Source organism: Corvus kubaryi, unplaced genomic scaffold (genome assembly GCF_017639235.1).
Source record: "Corvus kubaryi isolate FWS band 111438036 unplaced genomic scaffold, C.kubaryi_AGA036_p1.0 37394, whole genome shotgun sequence".
NCBI classification, from domain to species: Eukaryota; Metazoa; Chordata; class Aves; order Passeriformes; family Corvidae; genus Corvus; species Corvus kubaryi.
The window spans coordinates 6971216-6987665 of record NW_024581133.1 but is presented as its reverse complement, the minus strand read 5'-3'; the positions used below and the strand labels follow the sequence as shown (position 1 = coordinate 6987665).

Here is a 16450-nt window from a genome sequence, read left to right as displayed (position 1 = left end):
CTCAGTGAGACTAGTAACATTTGAAATACATGAGGCAAAGCATTGACCAAAATGCAAATGAGCAGGTTTTTTTTTTCCAATAGGAAAACCAGCTGTATTTTTAGAACACACTGGTGCGTGACTTCAGGCGTCTCTTTGACAGAAAAAATGCACTGACATCTGTCACCAAATTCAATCTGAAGCTATTCTTTTTATAGTAAAAATATTGTGTCTGGTTGGGGCACATTAATTTCTCAACTGCCCCAGAATCACAGAATGATGGAATGATAAAATGGTTTGGGTTGGAATGGACCTTAAAGTCCATCCAGTTCCAACCCCCTGCCATAGGCAGGGACACCTTCCACTATCACAGGTTGCTCAGAGCCCCATCCAACCTGGCTTTGAACACTTCCAGGGATGGGGCAGCCACAGCTTCTCTGGACACCCTGTGCAAGGGTCTCACCACCCTCAGAGGGAAGAATTTCCTTTATCTATCTAACCTAAATCTGCCCCCTTTCAATTTGAATACTCTAAAAGGCACTTGGTTCTGTACTCCTCACATCCCCTGGCTGAAACCGGAAGCTGATTTATTAACTGCAAAGAAAATGCCTGGGGAAGTAGTGTTTTTACTAAAAACCTTACACATTCTCTTGTTCCTGGAGACAGCTCTGGGCCCCTGAGCAGCTCTGTGCTCCTATGCAAAGCTGCGCTTTCACTTCCCCAATGGCTCAGCCCACGCCTGGGTATTGATCACGAGTTATCACCCTCCCTGATCGCACCTCGGACACCTACACAAGGAGCCCAGAAATCCCCAGAAGGGAACCATTTCTAACACACAAATAACCCTACCCAGAATGCTGCTCTCAGAGGACATGGTGATTGAGAAGGGCCCCAAAACCAGAACCACCTCCACCTGTGCGCCATCTCCCCCGCACAGGTGAGTCACGGGGCAGTGCAGGGAGCTGGGATGGCTCATCCTTGCTCTGGTCTCTGAGCCACGCTGCCTGCACGATGCTCTTTGCTAATCTGCAGAGAAGCATTAGGGAAGAAGGCAGTTACAAGCCCCCAGACACTGTGCTGGAAGTCCCAAGCAGCAAGCAACAGGCACAGGTCACTGGCGACAGGATTGACCCTGCGAAGGCAAAAACCATCTTCAGACGTGCCTTGGATTTCTGCCACCTCCAGCAGCAGCAAGGAGTGCTCAGCACCACGGAGACTTGAGCTATGCTATTTCCTCTCGCTTGGTGTCTTCCAAAAGCAAGACTTTCCATCTCCTCCTGCTCTCTGCGAGGCCCCAGCACTGTGCTCCTGACAGGTCACACCCTCCATTGGATTCTGCTGCAGATGGGAGTTGCCCTGTGGGGACCAGTCAGTGTTTCTTTGGGGAGAGAGGGGTGAGGGGGTGCTCCAATTTTTTTAATTTCAGCTGTTTCACAAAAGTTGCAGTGGGGGTCATTTGGAGGACCTTTGGGTTTTTTTTGTTTTTTACAATATTTTGTGGTATAGCAAAGTTTTTGCATCTCAGATTTAATTTTTTTTTTATTGTACCTTAAGTAGTAGGAAATAAAGATATCGAAAAAGAAAACAACATTTGCAAAACCACGTAATATTGTAAAACAAAAAAAGAAGGGACTTACCTGGGCCCCTAAGAGGGCAGGGGGGTGTGCAGCGGAGCTCTGGGGTGGGTGTGAGGTCGCCGGCACAGTGCATGCCGGGGCATCGCACAGAGGGGCGGCCGGCCAGCCCAGCCTCTGCCAACTTGAAAAGGAAAACAAAAGCTATGTCAATGGTGCACCCCGAGCCCCTTCCTGACCTCTGCTCTGCGGGACAGCCAGCACAGGAGTCTGGGGGGGCAGCTGGTGGCACTGGGGTGCCACAAGGCTCAGCAACAACGCACCAGGGCAAGGAGCTGGAGACCTGCATGTGACCCCTTGAGCATCCAAATGCACATCTTGGTGGTGAAGCACAAACAGCCCGAATCAGAGCACTACTGGGCTCCTGCTCTGCTCAAAGTCTGCTGCTTATCTTCAGATTCCCAGCCCCAAGCCCCAAGCTCTCCACGAAAGCCTCTCTCTGGTTCTCTTACCCCTCTGCTATAGCTACTCGACCTTCCTGAAGACCTGCAGATGAAATGCTCCATGCAGAAAACCTGTCAGATGCAAATGAAGGTGGCACCTAATTCCTACATCTTCAAAAAAAAAAAAAAACCAACAGTGTTCTGAAACAGGAACAATTAGAAGGTTTGGCTGCCAGGCTCTGACCACTGCCACCTCCAACTGAAGCATGAAAGACTACCCAGTATTCAACCAAAGAAAATTGATGGGTCATAAAGCAGCACACACACAAATGCATTTATTAGTGGGATCCATTCCAGGATAGGCAATGACTATTTTGTTGCTATGAGGTGTTTCTGGGAACTTTCCTTTATTCCTGGTTGGATTTGTGTTGCGTTTTGGTTTTGTTCTGGTTTTTTTATTACACAGACTCCTCTCCAGGATGTTCCTACAGCAGAGCATGACTTGCATTACGCCCCATTCCAGCAATCAGATCAGTGCATGCAGATCTCAGCCCAGGCAGTGTCCCGCTCACTCCACAGGTCTCAGGCCAAGCAGATCCAGATGCAGGACTGGGACCTCAACTGTGAGCTCCAACATCCATGCACCAAGCTGGGACTCAGTGTTTACAAGCCAATGCAGATGAGACCTCCCTTTGCTCTTTGGGTTTCGTTGGTTTTATATGTTCAGTGACCCCTCATCCTTTTTTTTCCTTACCTCATCTTTTATATTAAATCGTGACGGTTCTTGTCTGCTTCGGTTTGACCTCCTAACCCCATAAACATCAGGATATTCTTCCCACATCTGCAAAATAAACAGACCATCAGAAGGCCTGCTTTACCCCAATTATTTTTGACATTTTAGAGAAGCTTGATGGTGTTTAAAAAAAAAATCAACAGAAAACCATTAGGGAATTAGCAACCAGTAGATGGACACTTTAAAAAAACTGGCTGAAAGAGATTATTATTATTTTGGGGTATTTGGCACCATTCTAAAGCAGCATGTGTTTATCTCAGTGTTATCTTTACAGTGGTCCATCTTTCCACCAAAGTACAAATCACTCTCCAGCTCCTTCAGGCTGGAGGACAGAGTGTTGAGGTAACCAGCCCTCTGCAGCACTGGTACCAAAGGTATGGAGGCAACCAAAGGTATGGAGGACGTGGAATGAACAGACCTACCACGTCAACAGGGCAATTCTCTGTCACTAACAGCTTCCAGCACAATTCCTTTCCATAGGGAATGCCCCATCAGTTGCCTGGAGACATTGCCAGCTGCAACTTCAAAGGTGAATTCTGTGGCCCAGCCTGGATGGCAAATGGAGCAAGATACCCTGTCCTTTGGCAAGGCAAGGCAGTGGCTGCTGGTTCCTCTCCTGAATGCACTGACAGGAATGTGGTTTGGCAGCGCAGGGCACACAGATGTGCAGAGGTCACTGCTGGGAATGGTTGTGCTCTTTGCTGTTAAATGAGGACCTCACCAGTTTAATACACTGTGTATAAGAGCATGCAACTGTTCTTGTAGGTGGACAGGAGAAGGGGGAGACAAGAATGGATGCCCTGAGGGGGATGAATGCAGAGTTGTGTTGGTGACACAGGAAACAAAGAGTTACACGGCAGACACAAAAAACCACCATGCCCCTCAAAATCCTACACCAGCAATTCCTCTCTCCCTCAGCAGAGCTTACTCTCTTAGTTCTCTACATCTATTCATTTCCTTCTCATTCTCTCTGTCTCCAGTCCTCAAATATCTCTGCAAGCCACTGGCAGCAAAAGGAAATCAAAATACACTGCCAGACGCAGCAGTGATTGGAATTGAGAGCATGATGGATAAAAGGCTGCAGCCCAGCAATTTTTCTGCCTCTGTTAAAGGAGTAATGGGATAAGGAACAGACTATGACAGTGTGTATCTGTTGGGCACGCAAGTACAGAGGTACATTCACATGAAAGAATAAATCAAAATGCTCCCCAAACCATTTGAAGAACTTGTCTTTTCATCTATTAAATGGCATGGGTTTTGAATGTGGCAGCGACTTCCATGACAAATCTTAATAGCACCTAATACAGATTAACCTTGCCCTCATGGGTGTATCTACACAAATGCCAAATAAACAATAATATAATAATTAATTGCATTGGTTATTCAAGGGGAACTGGTATCAACACGCCTAGGTTAGACCCTAGCTAAGGAAGACACCCATTAACAGAGAAATTAAGGAAGGGAGAGGCTTTCTTATTAGAGGGTGCCCTGACCTTTTCATGTTTCATCCATACTAATTATCACCCTGTAGATGGATGCACTTCCTCACAGGATAATGTTAACATTTTTTGTTCGGGACATGCTCTTTGAATCCTTCAGAGGGAGAGAAAAGTTCCTTTGGTGCCCACCTTTCAACAACAAAGCACAAATTTTAATATAGTGTTACCACAACTGCCTTATAAACTCATCCTCCCTTGGCAGTCTGAACACTGGAGCATTTAGCCACAACCTGAGCCAGCAGCCTGGAGCTTTGTGAGAGGGAGAAGCTGGTAACAAAATCCTTCACTTCTCCCTAGGAGGTCCATAGGGAGCGCAGGCTGGAAGCAGGGTCCGTCCTCCTTATCCTTTACACACATAGCAACTTTCTCCATAAAACTCCCTCTCAGGAGCAAACTGTGCTCAGTGCAACCCATGGCTAAGAACAACAGGACAGTTACACACCACAAACAAACAAACAAACAAGCTGACCTAACCAGAATTTTCTCCTTCCAAACGAACTCAGTTCACTGAGTTCCTGTCTCCAAATGGTGTTTGGGCTCCTCTTTCTCACCTCACACTACCCTATGTTAGTCAGGTGCCTCCATCCCTCAGGCAAAGCAGGTTGAGTTGCAGCTTCTGCCCCAGGGAATGAAGAGGGACACTATGTGCAGTAACATCCACAATCCCCTTTCCTGCTGGACAGCAAGTAGAGGGAAAACCTGGCTATCTGAGGGGTATTGCTAGGGAGGTGCTGGGAAGCTGTGAGGGAAAAAAAAACCACAACAAAGAAGCACTGTTCTGGACTTAATAAATAATGGAAGTTAAATCGCTTTTTCATTCTTCCTCTTTTTTTTTTTCCCTATGCTTTTTTCAGAGGAAGAGTGATGTAAAAAAACCCAAAGTGGTTCAAACTTCAAAACCTTCTCCCTGATTATTTTTCTCATGGGGAGGCTTTACTACTTCTGAGGGAGAGGAGAGACAGGAGAGAGGAGTGGAAAGACAGAGGCAGAGGATGAAATGACAGGATCATGTAGTGATGGCAGGCACCTACCCCTCATTCACACTAGTCGGCCCTGTCATCATCTACCTGGTGCCTCAGGGGTTGTTCCACAAACACAGCAGCTCCTGCTCTCAAGGGTGACACCAGCAGGGCTCCAGCACACAGACCAGACAGCCTCTGGGGACACTGGAGGTCAGAGGCTGTTCGGTCCATGCGCAATGTGGCCAGGAAGTTGGACACAGCTTCACTGAGGTCCTGCTGTCTGACCTTTGGTGGTGGTACAGGAGTAATGTGTCTGGGCAGAGCAGCAGGGGCAATACCTTTTTAACATCTGCTATCCTTTCCTTCTTAGAGGCTGGTTTTTCTTTGGTTTCAGGAGGGGTCTGTTGGGATTTGGAACCAGTTGATTCACTTTCGGATTCAGACTGACTCTCAGAGGACTCGGAGCTGCTGTTTGACTCGCTGCCCTGCTCACTTTCAGACTGGCTTGCAGAGTCAGAGCCAGAGGCTTCTTCGGATGCCGAGTGACTAGTGGTAGAGAAAGAAGAGGTTACATTTTAACTGCACTGACACAGCTGTGAAATATGCAGCGAGCAAACCTGAGACACATCCAAGCCACAGCAACAGGCTTGGAAAAGCATGAATGCAAGCGTGGACCCTGCAGTCCTGAAGAGACACCCCGCACTGGCATTTTGCAGCAGGGGCAGTTCCTTCGCAGGACTGACAATGAACACAGGTGAGAGTGCAGCCCCAGAAGTCCCTGTCTAGGATCTCCTGCTCATCACCAGAACACAAGCAGTGGTGGTAGGTGAACAGAAGCATTAGCAGTACCAGCAGCACAGGTACTACTGGGAGGATGTGGCTGTCTTGGAGCGAGGAAGAATAAGGTAGAGTGGGAGCTGCAGCATCCAGAGACCATCCGGCTGTATTAAAGATAAGCAGTTGCTCCAGCACGGCTCTCCACTGCATCCTAGTGTGGCCAGTGGTTCAAAATAAATCTGATACCCATTTTCTGGAAAAGGCCAGTATCAAATGCTATACCCATAACACCATGAATGATATTAAATATAATGTTTCTTGCAAAAAAAATGAATTCAGCAACAGGACAGAAGAAAGAATCTTATATGGGCTTGTGGCTGGAGCAGCTCCTGTTTAAAGGATCACACCAGCGCTGTGCAGACTGCATTTCTCAAGCCAATAATGGGAGAGCAGATGACCAAGTAGTGTATTTCCCTCTTCTTTTTTTTAGTATCTTTATATACAAACGGGTTAACACACAGGATATCCCCTTAAATAAAGGCTCCTCAACAAAACAGTGAGAGGCCAAACTATTTTAGGTGGCCAAAACATTCAAATACCTTTGCCCAATCACTCCCAACATCTACTCTTTTTATTTTAAAATCCAGAAAAGCAAGCTGAAATCCCAGTACACCATATCATACGTGCGCTGGTAAGGCAGCACTCAAACCTCGCTGTCACAAACAAAAATCCAGTGACAGTGATGCTACAAACTTTTCGAACAAGGAGCACCCCTTTCCCAATCAGCTTTTCACTGGCAGCTGGATGTGTTTGTGATATTTAAGGGTTTACTTAGAACACTATGAAAGAAGAGTCAGGAAAACTCCACAGAGGGAAAACAGATCTTTATTTTTTTTTTTCTACTTTTGTACAAAAGTAACAAAGTACATCAAAGGCTTTGCTCAGATCTCACGATTCAAGGAAGAAACAATAAAATTAGGCAAAAAAACCCCAAACAAACAAAAAAACCAAACAAAAAACCAGCCAAACAAAAACAAAAGAAACACCACCAAAGCATGTGCACGTGTACATTTACATCCGACTCCACGGGGATGAGCAGCTGGGGATGCCCGGATGGAGCCGGGCCCGGCCCGCTCCCGGACAGGACAAATCCCGGGATCCGCGGCTGTGGGCCGGGAGGCGGGCAGGGGGCAGCACCCGCGCGCCCTCAGGCGCCGCCGCCGCCGCCATTTCGCGGCCGCCCTTCCGCCGCCATCTTGGGAGCGCGGGGCCGTGCCCGATCCCTGCGATGGAGGCTCCTTCCTGGCACTGCCCCGGGCAAGGGGAACCGCAGGGAGCGCGGCCGTGCGAGCCTGAGGGGACACAAACGGAGCCCCTTCCGCAAGGAGCGCGGGCAGCCGTCACCCATGGCTGCTGTTACACTGTCCCAGCCTGGGTTTGAGGGAACGGGGTTATTACAATGCTTCCTCCAAGCAGGGCTGGAAATTGAACTACGGCCATTCCAGGCTGCCCAGTCCCTCCTGCCTGTCCCTGTCCATGGATGGCGGTGATCCACGATAACCCAAGACGCAGCCCCACACACAGTGTCCCACTACACCCCTTGTTCTGCAGGCTCTACAACAGTTTCCCCCCCCTTGTCCGCCACAGCCCTCCATTGCCACAGCCATAAAGTGTGGTGGTGCCACACACATAACCCATGGCGGTGCCACAGCCATAACCCGTGGTGGTGCCACACCGCTCCTGGGAATGGCACTCCAGCAGCTCTGGGGACAGATGGTGTCCATGGGCAGGGCTTGGCAGGACACCATCCCTCTGGGCCTCCACAAAGGAACGGGATCTGCAGGCATCCGAAGCTCTGCTGTCATGACAGAAGTGGCAACATCAGGCTCTGCCTGAGCCATGTTGGCATCCTGTGTTCCACACAGGAAGAGGAGGACAATTTTTCCTTCAATCAGATGTATTAGCAATAGCTGGAAGGAATTCTAACAGCCCAGGCAAGACTGAGGCCAGACAGCTCTGACAGTATTTGTTCAGAGGCAGAACACTAATTAATGTCCTCCTCCCACTCTGGAGCTCTTTGTTCCTCAAAGCCCTAAGCTTTATTTCAAAGACACAGGGACACAGGCTCTCTGCGCATCGATAGCCATAATTCACGTGCTTTATCCACAACATTATCTGAACACTGTAATTCTTTTTTTTCAGGCTGTGAACTGTGTCATTTGAAAAGAGGGAGACTTCTCTGGTGACATACACATCTGTATGTGCAGGTATTTGCCTGCACACCTGCTTGCCCTACTAAGGAAAGAAACACAGATGAGAAGTGGTTACATCCTTTTGAAGGCTGTTGCAAATAATTCTTCTTTTTTAATGAACAACCTGTTATTGAGGCAAAATATGTATTTGTCTTCATTTCTATGTTGATCGGATTAAAAAAATAACTGGAAGGCCTATTTCCATAAAATAATCCTTTCTGTCACTGCAACAATCAGGAAAGCATTTCTACCTGCCAACAGAATATAATGTATTAGCAACATCAGATGTCAAATCAGGTCTAACACTGTATATACCTGGAGACCTAAGTCCTCTTTTCAGAAGTTATTTTTGGAATTTGTCCTGGTTAAATGCCCCTAAGTTAGCATCCAAACAAGACCTACTTTCAATTAAACTATAAGTGAGGGATAAGCTATAATTAATTGTCACAAAAATCACAATTCAACCAGACCACCCTCCTCCAAAAACACCCATGAACATCAAAAGAAAGCAACAGATGGACCATTGGTAACTTCCTTGAAGTGAGAAACTCTTAAAAGAAGTTGAGATCTGCAAAGACTCAGCCAAATACATTCCTCTGGTTTCCAAGAAATACTTCAGGCTGTAAGTCTGTTTTAATTAAGAGCCTGCTCCTGGACTTGAGGGGGAGCAAAACTAAATCATTCCTTACCAAGGATATGTTCCTTCCAAGAAATAAGTAGCTGAAAGGCAGTGATAAGACCCTTTACAGTGAGGCATCTGAGTTTAAAAGGCAATTACCACGTGCCTGAAGCCTCCAGACTTTGCATTTAATATTTCATATATGACTTCATTTTATAGGGGATCATCTTTGCAAACAGCAAATCATTTTATAAGCTCTCAGTAAGAACAAACAGTAGATATGTTTCCAGAAGGTATGAGACAGCTGAAAAATATAAGCAGTTGTGAAACCAAGAACTGACCGGGGAATAGCTCTAACTGGGACCATTCTGCCCCAGTGTTTAAAATGTGGCTTTTGAGGGACAGAACTTGAATTCAGACAGGGGAATAAAGGAGGATTAATAACCCAAGAACCTCCCACATGCAAAGCTCCTCCCAGCTTTAAGAACTGTTTGTGAATGTTTTGAATCTAAACAAGTTTGAATCCAAACAGCAACATTCCACTGAGCTGTGCAAGCTCTGCAAGGATTCAGCACCAGCAAAACCAGTCCATGAAAGCTGGAGAAGGATCCTGGCAGATTATCCCATGACTGGATATAACATCAGGGGCTGGATGACAGCAGGAACCGTTACGTTTAACTCCTGTGCATTGTTGGCCAGAGCCTCACGAGTGCTGTGGGTAACTGACACCCAGGTGCACATCCACAGCTCACTGACACCAAAGTGCCACGGGCAGGTGGCTGGGACAGCCCCTCCCCACTCCCATCCCTCCTCACCCTGCAGCCCATGTTCCCAGCACTGGCTGGACCTGCCAGGCTTCCTGGTAACACACCACAGAAACAGCAAGTCACCGCCGGCTTGGCTTAAGCCAAGTTCAGACCAAGCCTTTACAGTAACTGGGAACAGTGGAAATAAACTGCACTTGGCAGTGGCAGGCAAGTTGCAGAGTTGAAAAGTAATAGGTCAGACTCAATGATCCCAGGGGTCTTTTCCAACCTAATAGATCCTGAGAAAGGGGTGAGCAGCCTGAGGTCCGGGGGTAGCCACTGGGTCAGCTGAGCCTCATGCCCTGTCCCCACAGCCCCACTGGCCTTGGCAGGACCACGGCAGGGTCCAGACTAGGGGTGTCTGTCTGGCAGAGCCAGCTCTACCTGAGAGGGGTTCCTGGGCTCCCACAGCTCTTCAGCTCAGCTGCCAGCTGCTCCAAGCCGCTCCCATCCACCAGCAGAACCAACCTGAGATTTACTCCAAAGTACAGAGCAGCAAAGCTGGTGCAGGCCACCAGCTTAAAACTATTTTAAGAGGTCTGTCTTCCTAAAGTGGCCTGCACAAACTGTGGGACACACAGGCACGGTGACAAACCACAGAAGGCACAAACACACCGACTGACATGACAATTGTGCTGCTGTTAAACATTTCCTTTGAATATCTTATCTATAAATGTGATGTTCCCTATTATGAAGAGAAACTATTCACAAGAGCATGTGGGGACAGGACAAAGGGGAATGGCTTTAAACTGAAAGTAGGTTTAGATATTAGGAAAAAATTCCTTACTGTGAGCGTGCTGAGGCACTGGAGCAGGCTGCCCAGAGAGGTTGTGAACATCCCATTCCCTGGAAGTGTTCAAGGCAGGTTGGATAGGACTCTGAGCAACCTGCTCTAGTGGAAGGTGTCCCTGCCCATGGCAGAGAGGTTGGAATGAGGTGATCTTTGTGGTCCCTTCCAACCCAAACCATTCTATGTTTCTATATAAACATATATGAAATGTCTAAACAAGCACCATCAACGTTGATATGTGCACTCAAGTCACAGGGTGGCTGTAAAAAGGCACTAAACCATGTTAAATTTAACCTTTCGCTTAAACAAGCCAGGGAGAGGAACACAAGATGTATTCTAGCTATAGATCATTGGATAAAGAGAAGATAATACAGGTACCACAGAGGAGTGAAAACTGCACGGGATCTATCCCTTGTTGGGGGGGGGGGCAGGAAATGAGCAAATACCGCAGTAATCATAGACAAGGCCATACAGACACAGCACATGGAGCGTGCAGGAGAGCCAAGTGAAGGACAGATTGTGATACTGAAGATAGATAAATTCATTCCTAGCTTTTTGAGTTCCTCTGCAAGTCTACTGAAAAATGATTGGTGCTTGCCTGTCTCCCAAGGCAAAGATTTTCTAAGTGAGAAGCCTTGAGAAGGGCCATTCGGTGAAAGAGCTTTTCCAGTTTATTTCCTGCAGGGAAAAGTAGAAATGGGGGGAAGGGAAGGAAGAAAAATACTCCTGCTCCTCTACTCTCCATACCGATGCATGGTATTTAAAACACTGATCTATCTCCAGGCAGTAACTTAAACTAGAATATCCTAAACACAACCAGGCTCCTCATATTGTTTAGGAGTGGGTCTCAAACAACTCTGAATACTCAGAATACGGTTTGTCCAACTCTGGGCTAGCTTTCAAGGGGCACAACAAAATCCCATGGTTACAGGGCTGCCCCTTCCAGATTACCCACACATGCTTCAAAGCAGCATAAAAATATTTCCCTAACCTCACTTTGTGACCAGCAACTTTTATTTTTTTTTCCCCTTAAATAGGCATGTGAGAAGTTCTCATGGAGAATCCACACTTCTCCCACCTGTGCCTGCAAACGTGGCTTGCAGGGTTGGGTGTTCATTACATTTACACAGCAGTAGGCACAGCCAGGCCATGGTGCTGCTGTACCATCTGATGGATTATGCACCCAGCAGGTTATCTATCCAAAATATCCACCTGAACTGGGCTGTGAGGCTTCCCAGCCTATTCTGGCCACTTCTACTTACCCCAGCACAGGACTCCCAAATGCCAAAGGCAGAGCTAAATATATCCCTCACCACTCTGCTGCAGCTCAGCCAAGCACATTGGGCTATCCCTGAACGATAAAGACTTTCCAAAAGCTGGTGGGGCTTTTTTCTCCACTACAAAGACACTATGTCGTGCTTGCATAAGCAAGCAAAAGAAGCAATCCATTCATGATGGGGAGAGCTGGCTCTCTCACTCTCTGATCTTTAAGCCAGAGGGTGAAAATGCTTGGGATGTTCAGTGGGAAAAGAGAAAAAAAAAAGAAAAAAAAACAGCAGAGGGACAAAAGGAGTCAAAACCTGTCTGCTTGATTAAGGAGCACCATTGATAATCTCCAAGGCAGCATCCTTCCCTTTCCCTGCACAGAAAGGGGAGAACAATTGCAGTTGTCATGGTTTGAAAGGGCCCCCGTCTCTCCCTCCCCGGGAGGCAGCGAAGCGTTTCCGGGCTCCACATCCCACTTCAGCGGGAGGACCCGCTGGCTCCTGGCAGCTCCCAGCTCCTCCTCAGCCCCAGGCAACGAGAAGAGTAGGAGCCCGGGGGTGCACACCTTCCTCAGACAGCGGGCAGGGCTGTCCCTGTGCCCTCTGCTGTTCCAGCCACCGTTGTGCCGATTCCCACCGGGGACAGCTGAGCTGAAGCTCAGTGGCAGCACAAAGGGGATTTCCACACAGGTGCATCCCCACTGGCAAAGGACATGTGGATGCATGAGGGCTGGAGAGTGCACACACAATTAGTACAGAAAAGGTGGATGCTTTTTCTCTTTGGCAAACTTCCTTTAAAACCACTGAGATTAAAGACATGCAGTGTATATGGAAATTAGGACCCAAACCCCATTAACAGGAACATGATGGTGCAGAAATTCCTTTCTGGTTCCAGGTGACCTGCAGTTCAGAAAAAGGAAGCCTGATCTAACCTGAGGAGGTTATTCCAAGTGACTTTTAAAAGTTGTTTTTAACCAAGAGATTTAAGGCTCATCACCAAGCCTAAGTTTTATAGACAGCACATGGCATTCAAATCTCAGCTGGTGACAACTCTGTAGTGAAGCACAGAGATTCTTCCCCATGAGAGAGATGCAAACGACTCCTATAATTAACATATTAGCAATTCTATTAAGTCATCTATACCCAACAATAACACTTGCAAGAAACATAAATAGTTACAACACAGCTTTTTCCTAAGGAGTCGGGTGTTCTGGAGTCAGTGGATTCTTGACATTGCAACACACTTGTTCATAGCTGGGGTAAAGGTTGGTGAGCAATGAAGTGTTCAGCATCCTATCCCGTCTGTGGAGCTTGGCAGACACACTGCACTGAGCCACGCCAGGATTAAACGCTATGCCAGCACTTCCAGCACAACACCAGAAAGGAGTCTGAGATCACTGTTAAAAACTTCTTAATTTTTAACCCCTATTAGTCAAGGCCAGAAAATCACATGTAATACGGAGTAGGTTATTTCAGCCCACAGGTAAATATAAAGCAAGGTGGAGACTGAAAATTATAATTTAGCAGCAGTGCTGCACAAGCTGTAATGTAAAATGAGCTGCTGTGCATTTAGAAAGACTCAGCAACACTTGGCTCATAATATCCAAAAAATAATCCGTCTAAGAAAATGAGGCATTAACAGTGTGACAAAAAAGCTTCACTGCAAGTCACTAGGGGTAAACTTTTCCTCTGGGCTTTTTTGCTTTCATTTCAAGGCTTCTTTACAGGATGTGAAGGTGGGCTTTACACACACACCAGCACCTACTGAAAGAGCATCCTCACATGGCATTTCAGCACGCATCTTTTAATAAAAGCACACCAGAAAGACTGATGTCAAACACCATGTCAGTAGAGCAGCACAACCTTTGCCAGAAGGCTGCTTCTATCTAATTATGGTAATCCAGGCCATCCCCTCCCCCAGTGCTGTGCTGTTGGTATTTATTTTCCTTGAAGGAGAAGAGAGATAAAGCAGAACAGCAGCTTTCTCCAGCCATTACCAGCTCCTTTCTGAGCTGGATTTCAGCTAGGGGCAAGTAGAGATTTAGAAGCCTTTTCCACCTCCAGAACTTAGCAGCCTAATTTAACATTGCAATTCCTGCTGGGTCCTTCATGCTGTGTGCAACACGAAACAAAATACAGTGGATACACACACCACCAGGTCATATGGAGATGCAACTTCAGCATAAGCTGCCAAACCCACCCAAAGAAGGTTTACTTTGGCCATCTTGAGTTCAAAAGCAGCCAGTCCATAGCATCAGAAGCTTCAGTCCCTACACTCCTGCTTGCAGTCTCAGGTACTTCACCTCATGGCCAGTCTGCATCTGCCACTGGTACCCTCACCTGCTCCTCCAAACCAGCACTGATAAACCTGAATTAAGAGATGTGCCAGTATAAAAATTCATCAGAGACAAGTTTGGCAGCTCAGTAACCTGTTAACAGTATGAGCAACTTTCTGAGGGGTGAAACATGAAAACAAAGACAGGAACTGGTTTATCCCTGTACCAAATTGGAGAGATTAAAATGAAACACCAGTGCCTTGCTGGCCCTCCTTCTGAGCCCTGTCAAAGCTACCAGTGGAAGTGTTTGTTTGAATGCACAAATGTGGTTATGGCAGCCCCAGTGCTGCTCCCGAGGCACAGCCGGGATCCGCGTTCTCAGAAATGCCACCACCGAGCCACAGCTCGTCTCCAGCACTGGAGGAAGTGGGGGAAGGTGCAGATAAGGGCAACTGTTACCCTCAGTGTGTGGCAGGTGAAACAGAAAGGGGAACAGGCTCTAATCTGCGATCTGAGCCACATCACCTTCCTTTGGCTGAAGGCACTCACTGAGCTGGGAACACGCCTGCACACACGTGCACTCAGCCATGGCAACGCCCCTGCCCCAGCACAGGCTGTGCCACAGAAACAGGGTTACAGAATTACCCAGGTGAGCTCTTTATTCCCATTTCTCAATTTTTATTCAGTAAAAGTCATGCATTTTAGAGAATCTATAAAATTTGGTTAATTAGCTTAAGATGTTTAACTAAAAAAAGAACAATCCAGAAGACAATGAATTCCAGCTAAATGTAGCTTCTTGCAGTTTGTGAGCCCTTTTTATAGCACTGTATATACTGTATCCATCTCTGGCAGCAATCACAAAACAGGGAACAGAGGAGTTGAAAGCCTCAGGATTGTGCATGCGTAATTAGATGAGACACTTCCTTCACGAGGGTAATGTGAAACAGAAGTAACAAAGCAAAACAAGAACAATCTCCTTTGTGCTGCACAGAGATTACATCACGATTCATATGAATTCCTTGCACATTATTCCTTTTGTGTCCTGCACTGATCAAACATTTTTCCCTTTCAAAAAAGGCTCCGGACAGTTTCACAAAGGGTTAAAGCTTAAAAAGAGGGGGGGGAAAAAAGTCCTTGTTGAAGAATGCAGCGGTGCAAATGAAACTGAAAGCCTCGGCACATGCACATGGCCACAACAGCTAAAAAGTAACCCGTCAACTGGATAAAAACTTGAAACCCACAATTTAACATTTTAAGAAATGTGTTCAGTGTTTCTACTCGGCTGAAAGAAAATCAGTTGCAAAATGCACACTGAAAGCAAACAGTGAGTTTTGGTGATTTAAAGATACTGAAAGCTGTACCTCTACGCAAAAAAAAAAAAAAAAAAAAAAGAAGAAGAAGACAGATGTTCCAGGAATACTATGGCATTCTACAATTCCTTTTGAAGTTAAAAAAAAAAAAGGGAAAAAATCCGCAGCAAAAATAGCCTTGCTTCTTTTCAAGTCGCTTCTCAAAATAGCTTGCACTATTAAAATGAAAACCCCTTAAAATGAAAGCACTGTAAGCCCACGCCCGGCAGATGAGCGGAAGCGGGGGGAGGCAGCGGCAGCCGCCCGCTCCCGGCGCGCTGATCCCGATCCCGCTGCCGCTCCCGGGGGCCCGCGCGGCGCGCGCAGCCAATGGCGGCGCGGCCGGCGCAGGGCGGCCTTTGAACCCCGCAGCCGCTTCCCGCGGCGCCCGAGCAGTGCGGCACAAAGAACAGCCATTTTGTGACAGCGCCGGCCGCCGCCGCCCGCCCGAGCCGGCCCCACCGCTGCCCCAACGACAGCGGGCTGCCCCCTGCTCCCAGCGCCACACAAGGGGGGCAGCTTGTGCTTAACGCGATCGCTTCCCTCCCCTCCCCCGCTCCGCCAAATGCTGGTTCGTGTGTACCGACATCTCCATAAAATGGCTGCCACGTCAGGCGAGGGTGTTGTGCTGTGCAGAGCCCTGCGCTGGGAGGTGGCTGCTCAGCAAAAACACGCCATTTCAAACCTCGGAGCTCCAGCTCGGCACAGAAAACGGCCTGGGAGCTAACCGACTGCAACCTATTTTCCCCCCCCAAAAAAAAGATGTTTTAATGCTAGAGAAGCCCAGAGCTGGATACAGACACGGCGTTTGTCCAGCCTTGCAGGGTCTGCAGCTCAAACCGTTCCCACGCCGGGTATTTCAGAGGTGGGAGCGCAAACGCAACAGATACAGGCCAAGGGAAAAGAAAACTACGTGTTTTTGCTACCCCTGCAAAACTCACTCCTGGGCTTTAAGGGGGCCCCAGCCTGCCTCCGGCCTCTACACTTCCCATGAGGGCCGACCATGGATGTACCTTCACACTACCTGCCCTTCAGACGTGCAGCACAGAGGATGCTAGAAAATACA

General features: G+C 47.6%; 1 protein-coding gene across 9 annotated transcripts in view; it reads right to left on the bottom strand.

Moving 5' to 3' along the window:
• CHD2 (chromodomain helicase DNA binding protein 2) overlaps positions 1-16450 on the bottom strand; it is an 84975-nt gene that overhangs the window by 34656 nt on the left and 33869 nt on the right. For 7 of the 9 annotated variants that reach the window (XM_042039250.1, XM_042039251.1, XM_042039252.1 and 4 more), the window contains 2 exons: positions 5589-5796; positions 2751-2837 (listed from right to left, as the gene is read on the bottom strand). The exons of 1 other annotated variant lie outside the window; for it this stretch is intronic. In XM_042039250.1, the coding sequence (XP_041895184.1) occupies positions 2751-2837; positions 5589-5796 (295 nt within the window). Of the gene's footprint in view, positions 1-1616; positions 1738-2750; positions 2838-5588; positions 5797-16450 lie in introns of those variants that run through there. One more of the 9 variants, XM_042039255.1, reaches the window with a different exon arrangement.